Consider the following 19,231-nt stretch of genomic DNA (forward strand, 5'->3'; position numbering starts at 1 on the left):
TGTCTATATAGACAAGAGCTGATCCCACTGGGCCCATAATCTCTGTCAGGACTAAATGTAATTCAAAAGGAATATAAAGTAATTAATTCCTCATCGGTAATATATTGTTCATTAAGACAAAAGGCAAAAAGAAGCTAGGTAACAAGTCACTTTCTATTCCTCAATAAATGAACTATTTGGAAATGCAGTGATTGCATACTGTAGACATAGCACACTTAACTGAAAAACCAAAGTGTCTCATTGAAAAGCTATGGCCAGCACAGTGACTTAGGTAATTTGACTGAACAGTCAACAGTGTTTTAAGTGACTTATGCAACTTATCACCTTATATTTGCTGTCTGCTGTCCTGCCTCACTAACTTTTACATTTCAGTCTTGTTTCCTTGAGATTAAATGTCCTTCCTCAATAAAAATTTAACATGTGCAATTTTTTTCTCAGGCTCTACTTCCAAGAAAACAAGACTAAGAAAGTATTTTAACCTCTAAATGTCCATTACAGAATACTGAGCATCCCATAAGAGACACAGACTCAACAAGTAACAGGCATAGCAGGAAAGAGAAGGCATAACTGAAAAGTGCTAAGTAGGGAAATAAAGCACTGTGAGGGAATTATGCAAGAAATCATTTTGAGTTTTCAGTTGCTCAATTAAATATACTTTAGAATACCCTCATTCTAAAATGGAACTTAAAAGCTAAAGACTACTGACTAGAGGACAGAAGTAGCTACAAACATTTTCTGAGGATCTATCTGAATTCTTATATATAAACAATATGCATTTTCCTTATTAAGAATTCTGATTTGTAATTTAGCAATGGCAAACCTATTTTCTTCATATATGACTAACATTGACCGATAAAAACTATTTGATAATTTATTGAAACCCACAATGATTCTAGTTATTAAGTACACTTAATTCTCTGATTTTCTCCTCTTTTTCACTTTTTCTGTAGTGTTATATATGATCTGTTAAAATATATATACCAAAGTCTTAAAATTACTTATTGCATATATGTTTTACCAATTACACCACATGATTATTGAGGATACAAATCCTGTACTTTTGACATTCACTTGATGTTTGCCATACAGTAATTTCATTGATGTTTAATAAATTTATAGAAGGATGAATGAATCAGTTCTGAACAAATAGACATTGATATTTTTAAAGAGTTCATACTTACTTTCAGTCTTCTAACTCATGATAAGGTGTGTGTGTGTGTGTGTGCATGTGTGTGTGTGTGTGGTATAGTGTTGTTACATTATATGTGAAATATATAATATATATTATATATACTAATCTGAAAGATGATGATAGATACAATTGAATATTTCTTATACTAAAGGAAATAAAGTTTAAAAGATCTCAAATACAACACCAAATTATGCTGAGGTATTATTGATTCACTGTTAATGGTTATGTTTTTAAAAGCAACATAGTATGCTGTTAAAATTTTACTCACAGGTATCAAGAATAACCAATGTAGTAAAAGGCATAGAATCCATATCATGAGAAAAAATTAATGAAAATTATAAGCTGAAATGTGTCTTCCTGTGAAAAAGAAACCACTTAATTTTCCCATTTAAATGGTAAAGGCAGAGTTTTATCAGCAGCTACAGAATGAATTATTACTTTGATGTGTCCCATACTAATATTTGTCATCAAGTGGACTTATATCTAAAGAATAAAGCTCTCTCTTAGTTCTCACATATCTATTAAATAATATTAGCCAAAAAAAATCTCTAAGGGAATTGGAAGATTGTTTCTTGATTGCATAAGAAAACTTGCTTATAAATCTTCAAATTTTATTTTCACTAGAAAATATACCTTGTTAACAAGATCTCACAGCATCTGTCTTGAGAGCATACCACTCCAGTCATCCAAACTGACTCATATATGAAGTTAAAAAAGTAAAAAATTAATAAAATAAGGATAACAATTTTAAAATATGATTATTATTAAAATTTAAAACAATTGAAATGAAACTTTTTCTAAAAATATTTAAAGTGTGATGCAAGATATTTTTAAAATAAATATTTGAATTTCCTATTGTATTTCTTTTTTGGTCTAAAGGGTAGACAAAAAAATATTACTGCTTTAGTTTCTAGATACAATTGAATATAAATAATAAAGGGATTTTTAAAAATTAGGGGGATATTTAAAACAAATGAACACTGCTTTATTTTCAAATTTTGTTTTCAATAAATTAACTTTGAACAAATATTTGTTAAAGTTATGCAATTATCTGTATCTGAATTTAACAGTTCAGCAATAACTAAGCTTCCTTTAAGTGGTTTTCATCATTTTTATTCAGATAATTTTTTAAACAAAAAGAAATAAACATTTATTATTTTCCTCAGCATTTAGATGAGGTAAATATTATTCCTCAAAAAAAGTTCGTAATATTTAAGCAGATGTTTATTTTTAATATTAGATAAATTGTAGTAAAGTAGGATTATTATTATCCATTTATTTTTTGCATAGATATAAGGACTATCATTTGAAAACACTTGTGAGGGATTCCAAGATTTCTACAGAGTAGGTAGAAGTTACCCTCTCATGCTTACAGCACTAAACCAGATTTATAGCTAAAGTATAGAGCAATCAATCTGAATAATTAACTGAAGGCTATCTAAATAGAAATATCATAATCAAGGATTTGAGAAGTAGCCACATAGAGACTGTGTAAGAAGGGTGGAGATGCGGAACAGGCTGGCTCTTGCACCCACCTCTGGTGGCTGAGAAGCTGGAAGGATATCTTGGCTGTAAAACTCTCTCTCCACAGGAGCATGGGTGTATCAAATTCATGAGAGATCCTCAACCCAGAGTAAGAGAAGGAAGTGGAGCCTGAATAGTATCTGATGGTGAAAATCAGTGGAGATTCAGATGCCTGAAGAGAAGGGAGTCTGCTAGAGACCCAGATGCCACCTTTCCAGGGTCAAACACTTTTTTACTGTTTCATCACTAGCTGAGAGAGTGTAATGTTTGGTCCTCCAACCACTGGCAACAACACTGTGTTGCTGTGCTCAAGTCCTGAAGAGATGTGTTCTGGTGGCACCCAGGAGGAATCTTCAGTGTCCTTTTTTTAAAAAAAAAAAAACTCTTAGCAGAGACTCAGACAGTAATTGAACTGTGTAGCTTTGGAAAGGAACCATTCTTTTGCATCTTGAGCAGGCAGCAGGCTTCCCCCTTACCTATTGAATCACGTGGCTTCCTTACCACTCTGTGACCCTGTGCTGCTGAGTTCTATCACACAGGGAGATCAGAGTGCCACACAGAACTGGGACTTTCAGAGTGTCATCTCTTGGAAGACTTGTCTGGGGATCATATAGGCAGGTGGAAGTTTTATGGCTACATCACAAGGGGAACACTTTTATTTCCCCTGCTAGCTCAGTCCATGTTATCCTAGAAAGGAGAAGAAGGCCTTACCCCCACTCCACCCCCCCACTGATTGTTTGGGTCTACCCTCTCAAGTGCTGCTGGTCTTGCCCTGCTGAGCTCAGTTCTCCAAAAGGAAGGCAGGGTTGTTTGGAGTTGGGACATTTGGAGCGGGTCACCTTCACAAGGTATTGTCTATGACTGGGACAAAGTGTTTAGTCCCCCTTGCAGCTCAGTAGGCATCAGCAATTCAACTGGCTCTGGCAGGCACCACCAGCTCCAGTGGCTTTGGCTGCACCCAACCTAAACTGCAGTACACTCTTTCTGTTTGAGCTAAAGCTGGAGACTCTGACACAGACTGAGTGGTTTGGCTATGGATTAAGGGCCACATATCCTCCTTCGGTGTCTAACCTAATGACCCCCAAGTAGGGGACGCCCTAGACCCATTCTCCAAACATTAGTCACCCTGCCATACAGAGCACATGACCTGTGAAAGTGTCTGTTGGTCATGGCCAGCCTGAGACCCATTCTATAGTTTTTTATCAGAAGGTTCTAGAGGAAGACCAAGCAACTGTAGGAGTAGGTGGAGTAACTAATAGGTGGAGGTGGACCTCAAGGAACCTCAGACCTTTTATAGACCTGTCTCCAGCCCTGAGCTGAAGAAAGTACACCCTTATACACAGATTAAGCCCTCTTACATACACTCAGGCCCAGGAGATGCAGTCTCAATAAAGAGGATGGTGGCTCTGGACAGGTAGCCAGAGGCCAGTTATATACAACATCTGACATCAACCTGAACATCTCCCAAATAGACCCAGAACCAACATCACCAGTGGTGGGCTTCAGACGACACAATAACTCAACTCAACTAGCTACACAAACAGCACACCCAAAAGGAGGATTTTGGCGAGCATCAGACCCTGCTAAACACAACTTCACACTGTGGGACAGCTCCTACACAGCAAATATAACATGGTAATCAAGGTTTATTGTTACACTTAGTCAGCTTGAAGGGCTAACTCCACCCACAAAAGGACTGACAACATTCAAAACTTACCTACAATAGGAAGGTGCACATAACCCACAAGAAATACTTCTGAAGACTGAGCTCAGGTGATCTGGAAGATTGTGCCACTGAACATAACAAGACACCTACATAATAAAGCAATTCTAACACATTTAAGAGTCATAGCAGATCTAATACACAGAGACAAAATGGAGAGACAAAGAACTATGTCCCAAATGAGAAAACAAGAGAAATCCCCAGAAAAAGAATTAAATAAAATGGAAACAACCAAAATACCAAATGCAAAGTTTGAAGCAGTGGTTATAAGGACATTCAAGGTGCTTAAAGGGAGACTGGGTGATCTCAGTGAAAACTTAAAGAGATTGTAAGCATTAAAAAAGACATAGAAACCATAAAAAAGTCACAAATGAAGAATAAAATATCTGAAATGAAGAATACTAGAGGTAATCAACACCAGGTTAGATGAAGCAGAGAATCTAATCAGTGACTTAGATGATAAGATAACAAAAGTACCCAAACAGAAACAGAGCATCACAAAGAAAAGAGAATTAAAAAATAAGAAAATTTTAACAGATCTATGGGATGACATCAAGCATAACATCTGCATTATAGGGAAAAAAGAAAAAGAAGAGAGTGAAGAAAGGATAGAGAACCTGTTTTAATAAATAATTGCTGAAACTCTTCTTAACTGAGTGAATGAAAATATCATTCAAGTTTAGGAAGCACAGAAAGTTCCAATCAAGATGAACTGAAAAAGGCCCACACCAAGGCACATCAGAATTAAAATGGCAAATGTTAAAGAGAAAAATCTTTTTTTTTTTTTTTTTTTTTTTTTATAATTTTATTTTTTTAATGGGGTGACATCAATAAATCAGGATACATATATTCAAAGATAACAAGTCCAGGTTATCTTGTCTTTCAATTATGTTGCATACCCACCACCCAAAGTCTAGCAGCAAGAAAGATACAGTGAGTTATCTACAAGGAAGCTGCCATAAGCTTGTTAGTGGATTTCTCAACAGAAATACTTTAGTTCAGAAGGGATTGGCATGATACATTTAAAGTGATGAAACGCAAGGGACTATAACCAAAACTTACCTATCAGCAAGGTTAGTATTTAAAATTGAGGGTGAAATAAAAAGCTTCCCAGACAAAATAAAGCTAAGCAAATTTATTAACATCAAACTAGTATTGCAAGAAATGTTAAAGGGCCTGCAAGAAGAATAAGAAGGAGAAAAAGAAAGAGAAGTAGGAGAGGCAGAGGAGGGGGAAGAAGGGAAGAAAAATAATAAGAAGAAACAAATAAAGATAGAGAAAAGTGTAGGTATAAAGAATAAAATGGCAATAAATAAGTACCTGTGAGCTTGACCAGGCAGTGATGAAGTGGATAAAGCATCAGACGGGGATACAGAGGACCCCTGTCTCTCTCTACCCCTCCCACAGCCTAGGCTCCATTGGAGCAAAGTTGGCCTGGGCACTGAGGATGGCTCTGTGGCCTCTGCCTCAGGCGCTAGAATGGCTCTCATTGCAACAGAGCGATGCCCCAGATGGGCAGAGCATCGCCCCCTGGTGGGCGTGCTGGGTGGATCCCGGTCAGGCGCATACAGGAATCTGTCTGACTGCCTCCCCATTTCCAGCTTCAGAAAAATACAAAAATACAAAAAAAAAAAAAGAAAAGATAAAAGGTAGCTGAATAGATAAGAAAATATGACCAATATGACCCATATATATGATGTCTTCAAAGGATGCACCTCAGAACAAAATATACACACAGACAGGAAATAAAAGATGGAAAAAATATATCATGCAAATGGAAATGGAAAAAGAAGCTGGCATAGCAATAATTATATCTGACAAAAAAGACTTCAAAACAATGGCCATCCCAAGAGACAAAGAAGATCACTACATAACACTAAAAAGATTGCTCCAACAAGAGGATATAATCCTTGTAAACATATAAGCAGCCAACATGAAAACACATAAGTATATAAAGAAAATTTGGGTGGACATTAATATAGACTTCAACAGTCATAATAGTGGGTTTTAACACCCCTTGAACATCAATGGATAGATCTTCCAGACAAAAATCAACAAAGTAACAATGACCTTAAAAGACACATAGGAACAGATGGACTTAATTGATAAATACATAACATTTAACCCAAAGACAGCAAAATATACATCCTTCTCAAGTGTAAATGGAACATTCTCCAAGATAGACGACATGTTAAAACATAAAATGTCAACAAATTAAAAAACTATGAAATCATAACAAACATCTTCTCTGACCACACCAGTATGAAACTAGATATCAATTACAATAATATTTTTAAAAATATTCCAATGAAGGGAGGCTAAGTATTATTAAATAATGAATGGGTTAACAATAGATCAAGAAAGAAATAAAAAGTTACCTAGAAACAAATGAACATAAACACACACAAAACAAAAATCTAGGACATACTAAAAACAATCTTAAAAGGGAAGTTTATAGCATTACAGACTTACCTCAAGAAGCAAGAAAAATCTCGAATTAACAATCTAATCTTATATCTAAAATAACTAGAAAATAAACAACAATGTCCAAAGTAAGTAGAAAGAAGGAAATGACAAAGATTTAGAGCGAAAATAAATGACAAAGAAACTGAAAAAGACAATGCAAAAGATCAAAGAAACCAAGAGATAGTTCTTTGAAAAGATAAAATAAGATTGACACACATTTAACCAGACTTGTCAAGGAAAATAGAGAGAGGACCCAAATAAATAAAGTCAGAAATGGAAGAGAAGTAACAACTGACACCACAGAAATACAGAAATACAAAGGAGTGTAAAAAAAATATTATTAGCTATATATCAAAATATGGACAACCTGGGTGAAAGGAATAAGTTCCTAATAACACATAATTTTCTAAAACTGAATCAGGAATAATCAGGAAAACTGACTAGACCTATTACAACCAATAGAATTCAAACAGTAATCAAAAAGCTCTCAGCAAACGTGTTCTGAACCAGATGACTTAACGAGCAAATTTTCTAAAACATTCAAAGAAAAACTGACACCTATCCTTCTTAAACCACTCCAAAATATTATATTAAGAAGAAATACTTCCAAGCTTCTTTATGAGGCCAGCATTATCTTAACTCAAAACCAGATAAAGACACTACAAAGCAAATAAGCAATATCTCTAATAAACAAAGGTGCTAAAATCCTCAACAACATATTAGCAAACGAGGTTCAGAAATACTTTAAAAAGATTATACACCATGATCAAATGGGATTTATTCTGGGGAATCAAGATTGGTACAATATTTTCAAATCAATATAAGTGATACATCAGATAAACAAAATGAAGGATAAAAATCACATAATTATATCAAAAATGCAGAAAAATCATTTGAAAATATTCAGTACCAGTGTATGATAAAAACTCTCAGCAAAATGGGGAAAGAGGATCATACCTCAATGTAATAAAGGCCATATATAACAAAACCACAGACAACATCATATTCAATGGGTAAAAACTAAAATTATTTCCCTTAAGATCAGGAACAAGACAGAGATGTTTGCTTTTACCACTCTTATTAACACAGCCATAGTAAGCAGACAAGAAGAAAAAAAAGGCATCCAAATTGGAAGGAAGGAAAGAAAACTCATATTTTCAGATGATGTAATATTATACATAGAAAACCCTAAGAATGCCACCAAAAACATTCTTGATCAATAAATCAATTTGGCAAATTTGTAGGATACAGAATTAGTATTCAGAAATCAGTGTCATTTTTATACACCAATAATGAACTATCAAAAAGAGAAATTAGGAAAATAATTCCATTTATAATTGAAAAAACAACAACAAAAATAAGGTACCTGGGAATAAATTTAGCCAAGGACTTACAGACCTGAACTTGGAAAAGACTTATATGTAAGTAATGAAACCATACAAATCCTGATAGAAAACATAAACAATAAAATTTTAGACATTCCTTATAGCAGTTCTTTTTGTTTGTTTATTGTTTTGTTTTGTCTTCGTTGGGATTTTTTTGTGTGTGCCAAGAAGCTTCTCAGTCATGGTAAACAAAGGGGAGTGTAAGCAAATGTGATTACATCACACTGAAAAGCTCCTGCACAGCAAAAGAAACCATCAACAAAATGAAAATGGAATCCACTAAATGGGTGAACATATTTACCAATGAAACATCTGATAAGGCATTAATCTTTCAAATACATAAAGAAATTATACAACTCAACACCAAGAAGACAAACAATCTAATGTTAAAAAATGGCAAACAACCTGAATAAACACTGCTCCAAAGACAAACAACAAGTGCTGGTGAGGATGTGGAGAAAAAGGAATGTTTGTGCTACTGGTAGGGATGTGGAGTGGTCAAGCCACTTTGCAAAGCAGTGTGGGTTTTCCTCAAAATAGAAAAAAACAAAGCCTGACCAGTCAGTGGAGCAGTGGATAGAGCGTTGGACTGGGATGTGGAAGACCCAGGTTCGAGACCCCGAGGTCGCCAGCTTGAGTGCGGGCTCATCTGGTGTGAGCAAAGCTCACCAGCTTGGACCCAAGGTTGCTGGCTTGAGCAAGGGGTTACTCAATCTGCTGTAGCCCCACGGTCAAGGCACATATGAGAAAGCAATCAATGAACAACTAAGGTGTAGCAATAAAACTAATGATTGATGCTTCTCATCTCTCTCCATTCCTGTCTGTCTGTCCCTTTCTATCCCTATCTCTGACTCTCTCTCTGTCTCTGTAAAATAAATAAATAAATAAATAATGAAAATGCCTTATGTTTCAGTGACTCTACTTCCGGGAATAAGTCCAAAGAAACCCTCAATACTAATTAGAAAGAATATGTACAAGAGTTAATCAGACCAACTGATCAAAACCATGTTTTAGAAAGACCTAGCAATAACAATGAATTATCTAAAACAGAAGGAGAGCAATACCTTTTGCAATAGCATCAAAAACACTACAATACTTCAGAATAAATTTAACCAGAGAGATGAAAGATCTGTACAATGAAAACTATAAACCATTTTTAAGGCCAGAAGCCACGGACTGGGCCACTATCACAGCAGCCTGGCCCATGCAGGTTCGCATTGGATTCGGACAGTCGGTAAAGAAACAATGGAGCCAAAAACTGGTGGGCCATAGTCTTTAATCCTAGCTTGCACCCGGCAGGCAAGTAAAAATACACACTGGGCTCCAAAACCCAGTCACATTCAGTGCTCACAAAGCTACTGATTTATCCGAGTTTCCTAGAATCAAAGGTTTCTAGCTCACCAGCCTTATTCTCTTCAGTTCCCCATCTCCTTCCTTATCCCAGATACAAACTCTACACAAACTGGCTTCTCACTCAGCACTCTGCCATCTTGGCTGCTTCTCCTGGCCTACTCCACGTGGCCTCCTTCTGCTTTCTGCTCTGCTCTCTCCTCTAATGATAACCTCAGGAACCAAGAGCACAAGTTCCCGCTCCGTCCCCATTTTATAGTGTAGAAATTCAAACTCTTAATCCAATATACAAAATAGGGAAGTCTCTAATACAAAGTCACTTCTCTGAGGAATGATTGGATTGTACCACCCCACATCAAAAAGGGTAGGAAAGCCTTAATCCCAAAACCAAGCCCCAGGCTACAAGGATTCTGCCTGCCTTTAGCCCACCCCAACACACATTAATATTACCTGGGTGACACCCTCCTCGTGGGCAGCGTAATATTTAACAAAGTGAGCATAATACATTTTATCTGCCCAACACCATTGATGAAAGAAATCAAAGAAGGTACAAGTAAATGAGAAGTCATCCTGTGTTCATGGATTGGAAGAATTGGTATTGTTAAAAATGTCTATACTATCCTAATATCTGTCTGTACTACAGATTCAATGTAATGTCTACTGAATTTCAATGGCATTTCTTACAAAAATAGAAGAAACAATCCTAAAATTCATGTGGAACCATGAACGACCCTAAATAGAAAATAATATATATGTACAAGTCATTAAACCAATTCACATGTATGTAAGTAACTGTGGAATCAAAAATCTTGAAGATTCAAAATTGTCGTGCATGGAATGTATTCTTTGTCTCAGCTTTATCTTTTTTTTTTTTTTTTGTACTCATTCTTTTAAAAGAAGACACTCCTATCATGTTTTACTACCTAATGGAAGATGGTCAAATCAGCTCTTAGTTATGCCATACATTTATCTTTTCTTCTTTTCTGGAAGTTTCTATAAAGTTTCAGTGTCTAGAAAGCCTTGGAAATGCAAAAAACTCTTGAACATTTTTTTTTAACTAAGAAGTCACATACGTTTTATTAAATTTTAAAGAGGTCTATAATTAAAAGTAATTAAGATATTTCTGGTCTTTGAAATAAATGTCTTTAAAGTAACAAAAGATTTTCTAATTCTATACTCATCCTTAAGGGTAGAGGAACTACATAAATTATTTGTAAATCTTTTGTCTGGGAGGTTTGTTTATTTTCCTTCCTTTTATCATTTAGTCCTCCCTCCCTCCCTTCCTCCCTCCCTCCCTTCCCCCCTCCCTCTTTCTCTCCATATCGCCCTTCCCCCTCCCTCCCTTCCTCCCTATCTCCCCTCCCCCCTCCCTCCTTCCCTCCATATCTCCCTCCTCCTTCCCTCTCCCTTCCCTCCATTCCTCCCTCCCTTCTTTCCTTCCTTCTTTCTCTTCTTACTATTTTTTATATTGTGAGTATGAATTGAAATATACTTTCTATTTTTTATTAACATGTTGCAAGAGTTTCCTGAAAAATTGCAGAATGTAAATTGTATACTCTTATATTGCCAGTGGGTATTAATTGTATTCCACAATTTCAGCTTGTATATTTTGACACTATATTTAAAATATACAGCTTGTTTTGGCAACATATAACTCAAAATTGATATGTAATTAAGGAAAATATAGAATGTTTCTGTTATAAGGGATTGATTCATATTGAGTAAACCATTTCATTTAGTACAGAATATATGAAATGTTCTTCAATATTTGAGCATTACTCTGTATAAATGTATTACAAAAGCTTTTTTGGACACTGAGGAAATAAAAAATACTAAAAAACAGGGGGACAGAATCCATTCTCGAAATATTGACATAAATGGTCCTGGCTGGTTGGCTCTGTGGTAGAGCGTCAGCCTGGTGTGTGGATGTCCCAAGTTCAATTCTTGGGTAGGGTGCACAGGAAAAGCACCTATCTGCTTCTCCACCTCTCCCCTCTTCTCTCTCTTTCTCTCTATTTCCTCATTCCCTCCTACAGCCAAAGCTCCAAGAGAGTGAGTTGGCCCTAGGAGCTGAGGATGGCTCCATGGTCTCCACCTCAGGTGCTAAAAAATGGCTCAGGTTGCAATGGAGCAAGGGCCCCAGGTGGGCAGAGCATTGCCCTCTAGTGGGCTTGCTGGGTGGATCCCGTCGGGTGCATGCAGGAGTCTCTTTGGGCCTACCCTCCTCTCACTTAAAAAAAAAAAAAAAAGAAAAAAAAAAAGACCATGGAAACTTTAGAAGGGATTATTAAATTAAATAATAAACTAAAAGTACAGCATAGATACATTGTTTCCAAGGTTAAGTTTCTGTGGTTTTTCATAACACTATTTCACATGTTTGTCCCCTCAAACAAAAAACAGGTGACACATGTATTCAAGGAGAATGAACAATTGTGGCCCTCCAAACTGTATTTTAAATGTAGTCTGGCAAAAAAAAAAAACCTTAAATGCCAAAGTTTACTTTGGTAATAGAAAGATAACATCATTAGTGTGAATATGGAAAGAAAATTCTTATTGGATTGTGACCTGGAATCTACTTCAGCTGTACGTATTACACTAACCTGGTGCTATCCCTCTTACGTTAAAGAAGTCCTCTGTCATGTTAGCAGCCACCAACTTTGAGCAGTGCTGATCCATTCACTAGTCATGTCTCTATCAACTCCAGAGGATCCCAGGTGCTTGGAACAGAACTATTCTGTCACCGCAGCCTGGAACTAATGTTTTTGAAAGATGGGTTTCATATTTGAAGGAATAGGCTCAGAGACATAATTATGGAATTGAAAACCTTTACGTGTCTGCCGCATGGGACAGTGTATGTATCTGGGTTCTTGGAAACAAGATAATGTCTGCTTCTAAGGCTTGGAAGAAGTAGCTTCCAAGAAATTAAGTGGAGATTAATATATAATTTATGGGTTTATATTTTGGACAAAAAGCCTTAACATGAACTTCCTTTATGAGAATACATTTTACTTGGTAGTTTATATCACTTGATCTTCTTTTAGAATGATGTGCTAGGCAATCTTAGTCTAAACCATTTTCTATTTCTTTTACAGCTTTAGGATTGACAGTTTATGTAATCATGTTCCATAAACATCTGGTGTTATGTGAACAGCAGTTATGTCTTTTCATCTCTACAAGGCTTCAAAATAAGCAGTTTTCAAAACAAATGATTTCTAGTGTTTTCTACAGAGAGAGAGTTAATTTATAATTTAGGTTTCCTAAAATATACTTGTAAATGTAAAAAGAAGCATAAGTTTTTCAATTGATTAACAGTAATTATTCCATCTCTTTCACTCTATTTGAAAGTTTTTATTCAGATTTTTGGAATAAAATATATTGTTTAAAATATAGTATAAAGAATTAGTAAAGAAGCATATGACATTGTAAATTTATGAGGGTTTAATATAAAAAAGTAACATTTTTTTAGTATTTACAATTAGAAGAATATTAATTCTTTAGTAATTGGCTTAATATCATTAATGTTTTCTTATATTTTATTTTTATTGTATTTTTTGCATGTTAGAAAAACTATCTAGAACTAATTTCCAAAGTCCATTTATTAAGTTCCAAACATGTTTTTATACTATTTTAAAAAGATATTATTTTAGTTGTTGCACTAAATACTATGTCATTCTAACTCTTTCATCATTAATATAATTTTCCTTTACCTTTCTTTATATTCTTATTTTTGTCCATCTATGTTGCTCCTATATTCTTGGCATTTTTTGAGGAGTAATAGAAAATATTGTATATTTTTTATTTTTAATAGAAGTAATAGTATGCAATAAATTTATTGAAAGGACAAAGATGATAAGATTCATATGCTACAAGTTTGATTCATGAGAGGAGTCAGGCTTTATTAAGGAACATTATAACAAAAACAACAATAGGAAATACAACATGACAGATTTATACACATAAATGAAGCTAATGGTCTAGTAAATAATGAGAAAAGAAATTGGACCAGTTCTGAAGAAGGCATGTCAATTTCACAAACACTGCTTGAGGGTGGGAAAGTAAAACATCATTTCTGTGATTCACATGTATTTCTCTCTCAACCACTACTTTTATTATGTAATGTCTGTCTACATAGCTGATTTTCAGCTTTTCACAATAGATAATTCAGATTTTTTTTCAGTTTGAAAATGAAAAGCTATAAAGCTAAACATCGTACACTTAAAGATAAGGGTTCACATAAAATATTTGTGTAAATTTATGTAATTATTTATAACAATTAATAAACCTAGCAAAAGTGGTAATAGCACAAAGTATTCAATATAAGCTTTTGATTGATTGATAACAGACATTTAGAGATCTGCTCCTTCTGTCTGCATTTTCAAACTATTCAACTTTAGCTGATAGCACTAGTAGTTTATAGAGATTTCCTTAGATGATTTCTCACAACAGCCAAAGTATTTAGAAGTGATTATTGCGATGTAAGAGAAGCATGTTTTTTATACATGGCCTTGCTGAAATCACATAAATATTCCCAAGTTTTCTTTTATTTTATATTTAAAAGAGAAATATCTTGCAAATCTGGTCTTGTAGATGAACCATTGCGTGCTTCTCTAAATTTGTCACCATGTCCAGTTATTTCCTACGATCTCACATTTATCAGTAAGACAAGGAAACTAAAATTTTAAAAGAAAAATAATATTCAATAATAAATTTATAAGTGAAAAGAAGCTGCATAGTCTGATATAATATTATACCATCAAGTTAGCATTGTTTCTCTAGAAAACCAATAAAAAATTATAATTTGTATTAATTAGTAAAAATTCTGAACTTGGTGTAACAAAATCATTTATCTAAATTTCATGTTTATTTTCATTTTTTTTACACAACTTACAACAGCAGAAATTCTTTCTTAGAGGATTTACTTAAATTGTTATAAAATGACACTCATTAAATATAAGGTCTACCGGAAAGTTCTGTCCGTTTTGGAATAAAACAAAATACAAATTTTTCTTACCATCAATAAACTTTATTAAATAATATAATTGCCATTATTATTAATGATTTCTTGCCAGCATGAGGGCAATTTGTATATCCCATTTTTGAAAAATGTTTTATCTTTTGATGCGAAAAATTGAACCAGTGCTTGTTTGATATCTTCTTCATTTTTGAATTTTTGGCCCTTCAAAAAATTTTGTAAGGACAAAAACAAGTGATAGTCGGAGTGTGCTAAGTCCGGGGAATATGATGGATGTGACAGACATGCTTCTGTAGTATTTCTTCCTTGTTGAAATTAGTAAAAAGTACAGTGGCGTAAATGAACTTTATCAGTAGCCACGGGTACACTATCGCTTCACACATAAGACTAAAGTGAATCAACTTTGTTTTAGTTAATTTGCTATGTCAGTATGTATACATAAAGTGATAAAAAATAGAGAGGCACACATGCGCCAAATAAACATGTTCTTATGTGTCAAAACTTGTTGTGATAGAAACGGACAGGACTTTCCGGTAGACCTTATAGTTTAAAAATAAATGTTATACTTTATCTGGGGTACTGATTAAAATATTTTGACACATAAACTTTATCCGTTAGTGTTTGAATAGTCTATTTCCTTTGTTCTTTTAGTGTTAAAGCAAACTTAATATGATTTCAAAGAAAACTACAGGCTGTTGCTATGTTCTTGGTAGATAATTATTTAACATTGTGTGGAAACACAGTCTTTAAGTTTCTCATAAATGAAAAATTATTAGATGAAAATTTTTTTTCAAAATCAACAAAGCTTTCTTTTTTTATATATATATATGACTTATTGCACAGATGATCTGTTTACTCCTCTTGAAGTGATATCAACATCCATTAAGAAGCTTACATAAAATTTGAACAAATTTTGATATGAATTTTTTTTTACAATTGCTGTTTTATATGCAATGATTTTACTATGTCGATATATATTTAGTCACTAAAATTTGATTCTGATAAAATTTTGGGAAACTTGTGTCACCGTATTCTTGCTTTTCTTACTTTTTTTTTTATTTATCACTGCAGATTAAAAAAATCAACAGAAACTTCCCAGTAAACCAGCAGGTAAGATGAAGAAATACTTTAAAAGTCAAATTATAAATCTGTCTCATTTTATTTACTATAGAAAATAATCTTGCTTGAATTTAATGTTTATGTGAAAATAGTTGGTACTATTCTTAGCTATCTTCAGGAAAATATATAATTTACTTTAATTCTATGATATCTGTTTATTTAATCATGTTAAAAGCAGTTTTAAAAATTTATCTAAGTAAACTAAGTACAAACTATTTTTGATTAATTATATTTATTTAAATACAATTTTGAACTGCATGGAGAGCAATTTACATGAAATAATTTTATTGTATCAACATTTGGAATAATTTTACATAAGTGATCCAAAAATTATATGATGATGCTTCTTTCTACATTGAGTAAAAGCCCTGACATTCCTAATTTTCTTTGAGTAAACCAGTTTTCCATTGATTGTTGTTTATGATTATTTTTTCCCATCTATTCAGTTATTTTTGTAATTTGGGGGTGGATTAACATTTTCAGAACTATAACTCATAATTTGGGGATAGCAAATTTCTATTATCCATATGTTGGTTATTAAACTCTTTATGCTGTCTTAAGATATTTTAATCACGTTTAAATATCATATAATCAGTCACACTAACATTTGTGTAACTACAACAAATTATTTCTAAAAAGTCATTTCTCATTATTATAATGTATTACTTTTTATTGATTACTAAATTTTGAGATGGAATTAGATTAATTTCTAAATAATTTTTTAAATCAAATTTTTCATTATCTTCTTTTCATAAGTTAAAAAATAAAAATTAAAAATAAAAATTCAAATTTGCTGACTGTATTTCAAATAAGTCCAAATTAATGCAAAAAAAATAAAAATAATGATTAATCAAGCCAAGAATTTAGTTGGTTTGTAAGACTAACACTTGATTAAGAATAAAATAATTGATTATAAAAAAACTGATTCCCCTTACAACTTTATTATGCTAAAATTAACTTTTGTATTACTTTCACAAAATACTGAAAAATATTAATTTGAGTGACAAAAGTAAATACGCAGTGTTTTGACTCATTGTTATTATTGTTATATTAGGTTTTTGTGATGATGGAACTGCAATCACAAGGCATAAACTTACTCTTGACAACAACCCCAATTTGTAATCACTGATCACAATTTAAATATCAAAGATATCTATTAATAAATGGTATACCAATCACAAATTAATTTCAATTGTAAAAATTTTAAAAACAAATCTTAGTTTATAAAAACTAGTTTATTTTTCTCATCTATACCTCAGCTTCCTCACTTGTTCATATAAGTGCAACTATCTTATACATTTATTTTTGAGGATTGAATGATAACCCACATAAAGTTCTCTACATACATCATTATTAACATTAATGTGTTAAATTTTCAAACCTCTTCCTTGGAATACAAAATGTATGTTCTTGTATAAATTATATTATTAATTAGGCCACCAGCCCAGACTGACTAGCCCACCAAGATCTGTGTGACTGATTTATTAATGAGAATAGCTTTGGACAACTTATTGTGTCTACAATTCTCAGAACTATTTATTTCCAGCCATAGGTGTCCCCTGCCTCCTACATGCATGTTCTAATGACTGAGCCAAGTTAATGTTGTGGATAATTCCAGATGTTGGAGATAGGTATGTGTCTTGTCACATTCCAGAGCAAGCTGTGATTAACCTTGAGGCCTTTGTTTACCAGGCTAAAACTGGAGCTCTAGACCTGAAGTGCTGAATGAGTAGCTCTGTGATACCAGTGAAACTCCCTTTGTAGTTTTCATTCAATCCCAGGTCATTCTGATGCTGGTGGTACACAGGTCACATCTTGGAAAAAAACATTTAAATTATTTCGTAGGGTGGAAGTAAAGGAAATTTTGTTACTGAGAAATTAAAATAGAAAGTTACATCAGCCACAGGGGAGAGGTTGTAATGTCTATCAATAGACATGGATGCTTTATTGTTAGATACAATAAAAATGTTGATCTATTCATTTTGGGAATTCTTGTCAAAAATATTAATGCTAAACATTTTTGAAGAATGACTCTGATATCCGTTATCAGTCTTCCTTGCCCTTTTAATCTCAACATGTGAGAATTAATAATTAGTGTAATTTATATTTTCTGTGGATGTTTAACCTTGATAAACCCACAGCTATTTTTTATTCATGTTGACAACTGCATTTAACACTTCCTACATATTTTTTTAGTGACTAGTAACATTCCTTGCACATCTGCTTTATCTAGGTTTTGAATAATAGTGAAGTAAATAAGAATCTGAAAACTCTTAACATGTAAATAATAATAATAAATATTTAATATTCTAGCACACATATATAATAAACATAGGTAAGTAGTAGTATTCATGAACTTTTATTTACTAGAATTGTGATATTATTACTGAAATTTAATTTCAAACTCTAGCATGCCATAATTTTGAAATTATAATGAATTCTTGTTATTTTAAAATTTGAAAGCAAGAGTTGATAGCTTTTTTCCTTACTGCTTTCTACCAAGTAAATGAAGTTTTTTTTTTCAGAAAACAGGATTAGAGTTTAATATTTATATGTATCCATAACAAGAAAAACTCACCTTCAATGTTATACCAATGAATTAGGAAATCAGGGTCCATTCCCCATGTAATAAAATCTGAGATGCATTAAGAAATAAAAATTTGAAAACACATATAATCTTAATTCTCATCTAGATTCAGCATTCGAACAAAACTCTTATCTTGGACTAAACCACATTGTTGTTTTATCTCAAATTTTCTCTTAACTTAATTTTTATGTAAAGTTTTCTGAATCTTAGGTTACATATATATTGATATGTAAGGTTCTGATTATATAATTCAAGCATATGTTAAAGTGTTAAGTGTTTTACAATGAACACCAAGCCCCCTTATATCCCTGTTGCTCTAGACCTCAAAAACAAACACAAAATCCCCCCTAAACAAGATGTCACCCAAGATCCATTGAAACAGAAGTTTCCTGCTTCCTGTGGGATTTAATTTTAAATTTATGCCATGGTTTATAGCTATTCCAACCAGAAAAATGAAAATAAAAAAAGAACATAAAGGACTCTAGAACTGGAGAAATTCACTACTGTCTGGGAGTGGCCAGTACCACAGATTAGCTCTCTAAAGTAGTACCATAGCCCAGAATACATGAGATTTTCAGTAAAACCATTCTCAGCGAAGATGAAATTGTAATCCACTATTATAAACCATATGAAAAAGTATACCATTATAAGAGAAAGTATATTCTAAATTTGTTTTTATCATTTTTAATTTTAAGAAATAAATATAAATTATTAAGTCAAGAAGAGAATTTTGTTAGAAATGTGGATCTGCAAAAGAACCAAATAAATAAAAAATTAAAAAGTGTCTATTTAAAATTAAAATAATTGGAAAATAGATTAAAATGAAGACAAAATATATAATTGGAAGTAATGCACCTGAGAAGATCATCAGAATGCAACACACTTGAAAAGATTAAAATATGTGAAACCTAAT

At 33.1% G+C, this 19,231-nt stretch overlaps 1 protein-coding gene across 4 annotated transcripts in view; it reads left to right on the forward strand.

Moving 5' to 3' along the window:
- Positions 1-19,231, forward strand: part of SNTG1 (syntrophin gamma 1) — a 617,538-nt gene that overhangs the window by 447,916 nt on the left and 150,391 nt on the right. For all 4 annotated transcript variants that reach the window (XM_066264652.1, XM_066264655.1, XM_066264653.1 and 1 more), the window contains one exon: positions 15,684-15,722. In XM_066264652.1, the coding sequence (XP_066120749.1) occupies positions 15,684-15,722 (39 nt within the window). The remainder of the gene's footprint in view (positions 1-15,683; positions 15,723-19,231) is intronic.

This window comes from Saccopteryx bilineata, chromosome 3 (genome assembly GCF_036850765.1).
Source record: "Saccopteryx bilineata isolate mSacBil1 chromosome 3, mSacBil1_pri_phased_curated, whole genome shotgun sequence".
Classification (NCBI taxonomy): Eukaryota; Metazoa; Chordata; class Mammalia; order Chiroptera; family Emballonuridae; genus Saccopteryx; species Saccopteryx bilineata.